This window comes from Clupea harengus, chromosome 21 (genome assembly GCF_900700415.2).
Source record: "Clupea harengus chromosome 21, Ch_v2.0.2, whole genome shotgun sequence".
Taxonomy (NCBI): domain Eukaryota; kingdom Metazoa; phylum Chordata; class Actinopteri; order Clupeiformes; family Clupeidae; genus Clupea; species Clupea harengus.
The window spans coordinates 1,836,678-1,847,574 of NC_045172.1; the positions used below are offsets into that span (position 1 = coordinate 1,836,678).

The window sequence follows — 10,897 nt, forward strand, 5'->3', positions numbered from 1 at the left end:
AGTGGCAGCCCCAATTCCCATCCCGCCCCAGTCCCGTGAGGAACGGACATATATGTTGGGAGCTACAGGATGAATGGTGAGGGTCTTTGTTTATGTTATAAAGGTGTCTCCCAAACCATCATGTTGGAGGGAGACTCCCAGTAGCTGCTCACTGTGGCCCAGATCTGATGTGGATGTATTCCAGAGTCAGTTGTAGGTTATTATGGGATGTTTAGTGATTTACAGCAGGCCTCTGAAAGCAGCACTGATTGTCTTTTCTCCAGTAGGACCCGGGAGGAGGTATGTGGATGTGCTTAATGCATCGCAGCCTGAAGTATCAGCCGCCCCTCTCAACATGTGGGACCTCATGGCACCAATGGCAATACCCGACCTGAAGGAAGACCAAGGTCAGTCACACAAAAACACACACACACACACACACACACACACACACACCAAAACACACTCACATACTTCAAAATATGAACATATTACTGAAGATCAGCCCCCTCTGTTGGCCATTAGTTTCACTGCTACCTGTGTTAAGTAATTTTTGACAAAGGATATGGCTGAGAAAATTAAATGGAGCTTTAAAAGGTAGAAGAAATCTTGAGAGAAAAATCTGTTGATGCGTATTTCTTGATTCACATATGCAGATGATATTGGACTGACCACACCTACAATCAGTCTTCCAGCTCAGGTAGTCAACACACACACAATACACATAACCAGGCTGGATTGTATTCTTGAGGATTCTTGAAGATGAACCCAATGCCATAACCTCTACAATGTATCCTCTCAACAGGTGACGAGTGACTCTGAGCCGAGCGTATTAAGGGATTCTCCTGTAGTTAATGTCGAGGCTGACCGCTTGCAGCCACTGACAGTCATGAATCTGGCTGACCGAGAGGATGCAGAGAAAGCCATCAATTTTGGCACGTCTCCCGGTGATGGACAATCACCTCACCCACTGCCAGTGGTGACTATTAACGAGCTTGAAAGCAGCCACCATCTTGAGCGCCCATCCTCTCGACAGGAGGTGGTTCATGCCAAGGAGGCCACTACTTGTGTGGTCACGGCCCAGGACTCTCTTGGATCTGATCTCTTGGATCTCATTCCTCAGGCTGAGAGTCTGACAAATCAGCATCTAGCAGTGGAAGGAGACACAGTGGCAGCCCCAATTCCCATCCCGCCCCAGTCCCGTGAGTTCATTTGTTTATGTTTATGTCTCCCAAACCATCATGTTGGACGTAGACTCCCAAACCCCTGAGCCGTCCACTTTTTCCACTGGCACCCGTCAAGTAATCATTTGGCAAAAAGAAAAATGCATGTTTTTGCCAATAAGGCGAAAATCTGGAGTGAATAATGTGTTTATCGAATGCAGAGGTTGGAGAAAAGAACAAAGACAGTGTGGATGCAACCTCAACTTCAGCCTTTGGTCCAATTCAGGTAATATTTACTGTAATGTTAACCAAAGTAGTCAACACATCAATTATACATTACAAGGTTGGATTTGTATACTTGAGAAATGAGAATCTAATGTCTAATGTTGGAAAAGATTGGCCTCAAGCCGGGTAAAGTGTGAATAGGTCTCTCTTTATCTGCGTCTTAAACATATGAATCCCATGAATGGATCAGGAAAAAAACAACATGGGATAAATAACACATTTTCATTTACACCCAGTCTTCCATAACAATAAAGTAACAGGTGTTGTGTATTCCCACCCAACTGTATTTAACGGGATGCTACGGAGTGTGAACCTCTGCGAGCTATGAATTATACTAGCTATCTCTAGCTTCGGGGACCATGTTAACAGTTGGTGGTTTCTAGTTTGCAATATGAACTCTTGTTAATATAAATTGAATAGGAGCTCATGGTAATATGAAGCTGCATAAGCACCCAGAGGGTTTTACCAATTGTAACGTTTTAAACTACCCGGGCTATCTCTTGCTTAGGGACCCATCTGAACAGTTGGCAGCTGCTACAGTGTGTTAATATAAACTCATATTAATGTGTGTGAATATGGACTTGTGTTAATATGAAGCTGCACAGGCACCCTGAGGTTTCTACCTTTTCAAATATTTTTATGAATTAAAAAAGGAGACTGTAACATCAGGCAGATACCTATGTATCATATAATGCAAATGATACTCTCCCATTTCAGCCGTTTAAGGTTACTTAAGTTTCCTTAGCTAACATAGTAACTAGACAACCATAGCAACCAGGAAACACTGTTTACTGCATAGCCTGAAGCAAAATTTAAGTTCTCAAACTCTGCTCACCAATAACAGGCAGTCTTGGGTTTAAAGTGATCACAACCACTTGTGGATAATGTTAAATGGCTTCACATAGACATTAAACAATCGTGATTGAAATAATGTGGCACCTCCTCTCAGCAGGAGGTGATGAGTGGCACCAGGCCAACTGATCTTGCTACCATCAAGGGCCCGGCTGTCTTTGGTATGGAGGCTCCCCATATACAACCTCTGATAGAGAAGGAGGTTGTGGAACCAGCATCACTGGGTCACCAGCATCACTGGGTCACGGCAGCACTCAGTGACAGGGAAACTGTGAAGCTCCTGGCAACATGAAGGCAGTGGCTCCAACAGTGAGGGCCGTTTCCACCAAGGATCGCGCACCATCCTTTAAGGTTTGCATACAGAAACTGAAGAAGACCCAAATGTTGTTTTACAGACATTATAAGACTACATGACTCTTTTGTGCTGTTTTGTTTCGTGTTATAGTTTTTTACCAAGTTTGATTTGCATTACATTTTGTATTGAAGGTACAGAATAATACAGTTCCATCAGTAATTAATTGTTATAAGTAGGTGATTTTAGGTCATTTATTTACTATAGATTGCGCTTATGAATGTAAGTGATTTTATGTACTTTGCCACAGAGATTTTGTAGAAGCTGGTTAGGGTGGATATTTCCTCAGAAGAAAGGGGTTCATCTTCCAGATGACACCAACAAATCCGTAAGGGATCTGATTTGAGTTTAATAAAATCAGGTAAAATAATGATACTAGGTAGATGTTAAACACATCTTTCGCATAAAAATGTGTTCTTACAGATTGTTTGGGACGAGTCTAAGCAGCGATGGGTGGATTGCAATCAACCAAAGGAAGAGGTAATGTCTTAAATGAGTAATAGGAATTAAATAGACAATCATTTCTGTGCCACTGATCTTTTATTACAGTTTGAAAGTGTAAGTTCACCCCCAGCCCAGCTCCATCCACTGCATCATTTTGAAAAATGCTAAAAAGTGGGCAAGGGGCTGAGAGGGGGAGGGCGTAACTTCCTGTGGATGACGAGTCTCAATCAGCAAATAAAATGATTAGAGGGCGTTCACATATAAATTTCATGATGTAGATGTGTACCAGCCGGTTGACTACGTCAGCATTGTCCTTGTTAGGCTCAGGTCTGATTTCAACCAGTAGATGGTGTTTTCAGCCATTTTCAATCCATAAAATGCAGATAAAAAAAAAAAAGAAGGTCAATTTTGTCAATATTAACACCAGCATTGATGTGTTTCATATCATGTCATATCATTTAGTTTACACATTTAAATGTGCACTACCCCTTTAAATGAAAACCAAATAGTACCCGTGGATTACAGAATGAAATACACAAGACAAGATTGTTGATTTCGTTTTATTTCAAAGACTAAAGCTATTCCGCCACCACCACCCATGGGCCTTCCACTGATGCCCCTCAGTAACATGGGAAGTCAAACAGGAAGTGCCAGCCCAGCTACTGGACCCCCAACCAACGGACCAACGGCTAACATGTTCCGGAAAAGAGCAGGCAAGTTTGTCTATAGTGTGCTACTAACAAGACAAGACCTACTAACAAGACTTGTCAGTTTGATTTTTCAATTGAGTGATCTCACAGACTGAGAGCTGTCTTGTACTTAAGGTCGTTGTATTTACCAAATCAGATCACTTAGTTGGCAAAATATTCCATTCCAGAGTTCCATTTTTAACATATTCAGCCCTTAGAGCATAGGTATTCTAGGCTTTCTATTTAATGTTATTATTAGCACATTAACCAGCCCTGCTGAAATCCTCTTGTTTACTATATTGGCATGTAGTGATCTACAGCAAGCTGCTTACATCAGGGGTCTTGTTCACTAGGAACCCGGAACAGACACATTGATGTGATGAACCCAGGTGGATATAAGCCTGGGGTGTCTGTCCCCCCACCAACCATGTTGGCCCTTCTGACTCCTGTGGACATGACAGGAAATATATTCCACCCAGCCCAAGGTCAGTCTTAAAATGTTTTTTTTGTTTTGTTTTAAACTTACATGATGGTTAATTACTTCGACTCGTGTTACATTCTTTGTTTAATGTTATTGCTTTTGTTTGTATGTTTCACAGCCTTGAAAAATGCAGGACATTCGAACTAGTCCACAGAAACCAGATATACAAAACAGACATACAGTGACAACAAATAAATGTTCCTTTAGCATCAAAATTACATTCTCCTGTCGTCTGTTCCTTGCTTTTCCATAAAGATGCCTTTTCTTGTGTTTCTACCGTCTCCAACACCTTCCGTCCTACTGTGCCAAACCACTGATATGTCAAATGATTCAAAATGGTATCACCTTACATTAGATTTACTATATTAAAAATACAGGCCCCACAGTAGGAACAAGTCAGTACACTGTTTTTGACTGAGAATTAAATATCAATAGACCAATAAGGAACCCATTACAATGTCAGGCCTGGATCACTTTAAAATGTTCAACCGTTTGCGATTACTGCACAAGCCCTTAGTTTAGGATTAACCAAGTCTCAACTTCTGTCCTAGAACAGCATATATTCATGACAAATTAAAGTCAGTCAATTGGCACAAACGACAAACAGAAACACACGCATTAAGGGTGGCGACACGGGACACACACGCCGAGGTCGCAGTGAATTTTTCCTCTGCATTTTTCCCCCATCCTGGACGGTCCTTCTTCCAGGACCCCAGGAGCAGTGGGCAGCCAAGCCAAGTCAAGTGATCCATCCGCCTTGGTCAGGGACGGACAGGAGAGTGTTCTGTTCTTCTGCATGTTTTTCTGTTGGGGTTCTTAGTGGAGGAAACCCTTGTGAACACGGGGAAAACATGCAAACCCCACAGAAAGGCCCAGGAGATAGCCCACCTGAGCACTGAAGGCCTGGGGAGAACCTGCCCCCAGTACCAACAGCACCCCATGCGGGAATCGAACCCAGGACCTTCTTGCTGTGAGGCGGCAGTGCAAGCACCTGAGCCACATTAATGGTACGCTAGTGTGGAAAGAACTGCAATTTAAAAATTTGCTAGACCCAAATAACACCTAGAGAAAATGACTGGGCTCCATCTGATCCATGGAAGCCCATGACTTGTGTTTGAAGCAAAAGGCACATGCTAGACTACCCCCCACCCCAAAGACGAAAGGCAAGGCCAATGGGCATTAAAACGGTTTCTTTGGAAAATGCCCAAAAGCATTAATACAAGGGTTTGGGTTTCTTCACTGTCAAAAGAGCACGACCAGTTTTGTTCAGATTGGGGAACCAATACAACCCCCTCCCTCAAAGAAAGACACAAGTTGAACTTGGAATTTAATATCTTTTTTATTTAATTCAATTAGCAAAGTCTGGAGATCCATGAGGTGGCCCCTATTGAGAAAAGGGAAACATTAGAACCTTTTAAAACTGTACAGAAGAGACACTGCATGAAGAGCATGTGCCTTACCTGGTACTTCTGGTCGTCACCCCTGTTAAAGAGGAGGAGTCACCTCACCAGGTAAACTTCCAGGGTTTCTGATGGGGCTGTGAAAAAGCTTGATGAACCTTAGTGTTGGTCTTCCTGTAAGGGGGTGGAGGAATCCTCTCAAAGCTAATGTCGGTCCAAGCATTGCTGCCATGCTCGTCGGTGGAACTGAAGTGAGTTACTGTACCAGGTGGAAGTTGGCCAGTGATGAACATGTGAAAGAACCGGTCATCATATAACTCCTCGGGTGGACTGACATAACTACTGGGCTCTGGGACACCGTTTGCTCCTTGAACATGTGCAGGGGAATAAAACTGGCTTTCAAGTGGTTCATTAGAATCTAGGACACGGCCCTCAGAGAAGGCTTGGAGTGGCGGGTGAGGCTGCAGGTATCCAGAATCATGGGACTCAGATTCTTCATTGCCATGTTCATAAGTAGCACCCCTCTGAATGAGTGTCCCAGCTTTGTAGGAGGGCTGCCGCCAGTAGTTGAAATGTGGATCAAACACAGGAGGGGCAGCCTCAAACTCTTCATATCCAGAACTAGTTTGAGGCATGGAGCCCTTGACTTCACCAGAGAAGGTCATCGGAGACACACCTGGGCTAGACTGTGTATACAGCCCAGGGGTCTGAGGTGGAGGTGGACCTGACTGCTGAACATCAGTGGAGCTTGAAGATGGCCAACCAGTCTCCATTTGACCAGGCTGCTGTAGGGGTTGATGGCCATAATATCCTTAAATAAAGGAATGTTAGAATGAAGTTTTAAAAAACACCTACAAAGGCATTTTCCAAATTTGCAACAGGTTAACATAAGACAGAAGGAAATTACAATGGGATATCCGCGACAGACAGACAAGCGTTAAAGGCTTACCTTTAGCTGGAAAGCTATAGACACGACACAGCATGGCAGACAGAAGAAAAGCCCTGAAAGTTGTAAACGAGTTTAGATTCAAGATAGAGATTAACAAGCAAGAGAGCTGATTGATTAGCTTTTTAAAGCCAGTCACACCTAGGAACTGCTTAAAATAGATCACATTAAGACCAGGTAAACCAATTTAAAGTGCTTCTTAAAAAAAGGTTAAAACGACCTCAATATCAAGGCAATATCCATGACTCCAATCACCTCAGTCCCAAAACATAAAAGAACTACCAGTATTCCTGCTCCTAGTTGCGGTGGAGAATATATAGAGGGAAACATGTAGACATCAGCCAATCAAAGACTTTATTGATTAATTAAGGTCAGGTGAAAAAAAACTAGCCAATTATGAACATTTTCACTAGGCTTTCCTCTAGGCAGTATTCTCAACACCACCTCCGCTCATGAGATTGTTAATTAGTGGGGCAGATAATAGAAAATGTGTGCAAAATGTGATACAAGCACCAAATTTGGCATGGTGGTTCCCAACCCAGACCCTACTTAACAAATCTGCCTGATGTGCCATTCAAAATCCAAGATGGCGGCCATTTTTCAAGATGGACGCCGAATGTGTCTGCCGAAAATGGTTTTACTCAAAGATATGCATGTAGGCTACTTGATGGATATGAATGATCTTGGTGTCGATTTCTATGTTTTCTTGCATGCTGAATCGAATTTTTTTACGTTCACTAGCATTATAATACTGTAAATGGTAGAAAATGAACACTTTATATTAAATAACCTCATAACACATCAAATAATACTCCTAATACTTTATTTACACAATATAAACATTAAATATACACATTTTGCATTAAGGTACTTACCATTTGGATCATATTAGATGGAAACAAAATCGAAAATAATAATAAAAACCCTTAATACTGTTAAAATCGTCCTTCCAAAGCAAACTATTACAGTGGCCCACACACTGGCACCAACTTTCACTGCTGTATCACTACAGCTGACATACACAGCTGCAGAGTGCAGTGCAGGCGAGCCCTGAACGAAAGCTATTGCATCTCCGGTTGCAGCCTTTCTTGCAGGAACACTGGGTCAGTTCCTGACAGCTGGCTGCAATAGGTGGAAGCGTTGTCCAACAGATCTGCCATATGTCTCCCTTCCGATTCCATCCCCAGTCGGCAGGACTGACGACTTCTGGATTGATATGATACCAGCCTGGTAAGCAGCGCGTTTTGCGTGTTCCATGAGGGCTGCACTGGTTGGTGGGATCGCATCATAGGACCTCTGCTTACGGGCAAAGAGATTCAGCCTTGCCTCGTCAATACCGGTGGCTGCACTTGATCTGTCATACATGACGACAAAAACGTTCTCCAGCTTCTGCAGGTCATCTTCAGAAACCTCTGTTGGACAGTTGCTGAGTTTTGTTAAGGTTTCAGAATTTGTTTTAAGACCAAGCCTCTGCAGGGATGGCAGCTTAGACACTGCTATGACGCGCACGTCATTATCATTGGCTTTGATGACAAGTGACTTGCTACCCTCTGCAGTTGCATCTCTTCCATGTACAAATAGACAGGTATCAGCTTCTTCATGACAGCATGGGGCCACAGCATCGAGGGATTTGTTTTTGTTGCTGATGACATCTTCTCCTTTTGTCACGATGACCATACTTGTGGTTCCAGCCTGACATTTTTTCTCTGTGAGAAAGTGGAAGAGCTCAGTTTCGTTGTTGTCATCCTGCAGAAAGCTTCTCCAGTTTGTTGGGGTCCTGCTGGTTCCAGTCACTCTTCTTCTGATCCCCTGACCTCTTTTTGACCTGGTTTCAGATTTCAGACTAGACTTCTTGTACACATCAAAGATGACATCGCTTGAATTTGGTGCCAAAGGATTCCACTTTTGGAAGGATGTCTTCTTTTGCATAGTCATCGAAAGTCTTTGGGCTGCGTGGAGGCAGGTAATTGATGAGCGCTGATCCATCAATGATGATGGTGTCTCCCTCTGTTTCGCTGTCAGGCAATATCACCAGTGCCTGAAGAATTTCAGTTAGCTGTGACTTCTGCCATGATGCAGTCTCACATTTGGTGTTTGAAGCCATTCTGATGACCAGGGCCGAGGGTTTATCCTTTTACCAACCTGTATCATGGGTACTTTCCTGTATAGGATACAACTAGGTTCATGCATGTCTGCCCTACAACTAGCCCGATTGTTCATCCAATGTCATTTAAGTCCTGTGAGATCTGTACACCATCCAGATAACTTTGAAACCCCATTATCCTTGGCTCGGCTCTCCCGCGCTGAAACTGTCAATTCAGGTGCGATTGCTTAACAGGTCCGTGGGGTAGGTTAAGCAACATTTGGGACACTAAATATGAGATGCACTCCTCCTTAGCTGACATTGAACCCCATGCTGAGTTTCACAGCAGTAATTGTCACCAGTGTGCCATGGTAGTGCCGACAATCACTCCTTTAGAAAAATGGCTTCATGGATCAATCAGGTCTGGTTTGTTGACTTCATGCACTTTGCATCTGGAGCATGGCATACTCCCTCACCTGTTACCTTCACCTAGTTTAGCCTGTGAGTCAACACGGTTTACCAGGGTGTGGCCGTTGCCGTGCACTAGCAACTTCTTGGAGCCATAGATGAGAGTTAGGTAAGTAGTTAGGACCAGTGCCAGGAGTCCATCCGGAGGATGTGGCTGACTGATGAAACAAAGGTACTACCTCTACCACTACACCCTACACCCTATGCACTAATTATGAATACTGTTCTATACATTTAGAAATTACCATCATGCACATAGTAAAAGATAGCAAACCCCTCTTCAGGCAAGCGAAAATGCAGAAAAAGACTGGTCTAAATAGCCAAAAAGTTATTCACTTGTGCTTTTTGAAGGTAGAAAAATTAGATTCAGCATGCAAGAAAACATAGAAATCGACACCAATATCATTCAAATCCATGAAGTACATGCATTTCTATGAGCGAAACCATTTTCGGCAGACGCATTTGGCATCTTGGATTTTTTAATGGCATGTCAGACAGAGGCCGTGTTCGGATTCTTAGATAGCTGTCTTAATCCTTGATCTCTTGTTGGACAGGTGTCTGACGAGACAGGTCCTTTCGGGGGAAGGTATCTCAAAAACCTTTGATTTCGAACAGTCTATTAAGATAGCATGTACGGCAACATGACGCTGTGTCATCACGCTGTGTGTGCTTATTTGCTAGCTAGCAGCTACTGTTAGCGACCTGGCTTACGGATACATCGCTAACGAAATCAGACTATTTTTGTTAATCAATCATGAAATAAGTACATAGTAACTTTTTTTAAAAATTACCCAAAAAAGCAAAGAAACATACATCGGTGAATACTTTTGTGGAACTTCGACGATTTCATCCGCCATCTTTTTTTTATTTGTCTCTGGTTAGGGAATGGCGCAGAGAGTTATGGGTAATACCTGCCGCCATGAGACATCAAGGCAGCTCATATGCTCCCTTGAAAAATGAGCGTTATGTGACGTATTTCAAGGTATCTCATTAAAGCAGAAGAGAAGGTTTAAGACATTTCGAACAGTCCCTGCTCTCTTAATGGGAAGGAAGGAAGGAGGCATTTTAAGACATTACAAACATGGCCAGATTGTCTAAGTAGACCCTTGGGAACCACCATGCCAAATTTGGTGCTTGTATCACATTTTGCACAATTTCAGTGAAAAATTGCTGTTATCTGCCCTACTATTCCTCAGGTGCTGTAAAGCACAATGTCTCCTCTATAGAAAGACTGCCCTCTACTGGTAGCTCTGTCGCATGCGGTCAAATTTGTGCTCTGTGTAGCATAGGAGCTGTTACAATATCACAAACCAGATCCAAATTCCTCATTTACTTAAGATCTATCAACTTATAAAAATAAGTCACCACAAGACTTTTTAAGGACATTTTCAATTTTTCCCTTAAGTTGGCAGAGGTATTTGCATGTTGCTACAGTGGTTTGGTCTCAGAAAGGTAATCAGTAAGGTCCTGGCAACAAAACACATTGGACCTCATTCTCGAACACAGTTGAGAAGAATTTAAGAAGTCATTTCTCCTGAACTGGATTTAGGAAAACATTTGGCATTCATGAAAGTTTTCTCCTCTGGGATTTGTTCTGAACTTCAGAAGACTTTCCGAACGCGAAATAGCAGTCGTAAATCGGCCAGAGTTTTCTGAAATGCGATATACCGTTTCTGTTCGGGAGGATTTAAAAAAAAAAATGTTTTGCCGTGCCGTGAGGTTGGGGGGGACCGGCAGGGTGGCCATTCTCTGACC

General features: G+C 42.9%; 1 protein-coding gene across 1 annotated transcript; it reads right to left on the reverse strand.

Moving 5' to 3' along the window:
* Positions 1–5,565: 5,565 nt before the first annotated feature.
* On the reverse strand, positions 5,566–6,917 carry LOC105890398. The gene is made up of 4 exons (XM_031558826.1): positions 6,812–6,917; positions 6,595–6,647; positions 5,706–6,456; positions 5,566–5,629 (listed from the first exon to the last, which is right to left on the reverse strand). The coding sequence occupies exons 1-3, from the start codon at positions 6,832–6,834 to the stop codon at positions 5,750–5,752; spliced, it is 783 nt and encodes a 260-aa protein (XP_031414686.1). The 5' UTR covers positions 6,835–6,917; the 3' UTR covers positions 5,566–5,629; positions 5,706–5,749.
* Between the last annotated feature and the right edge of the window lie 3,980 nt (positions 6,918–10,897).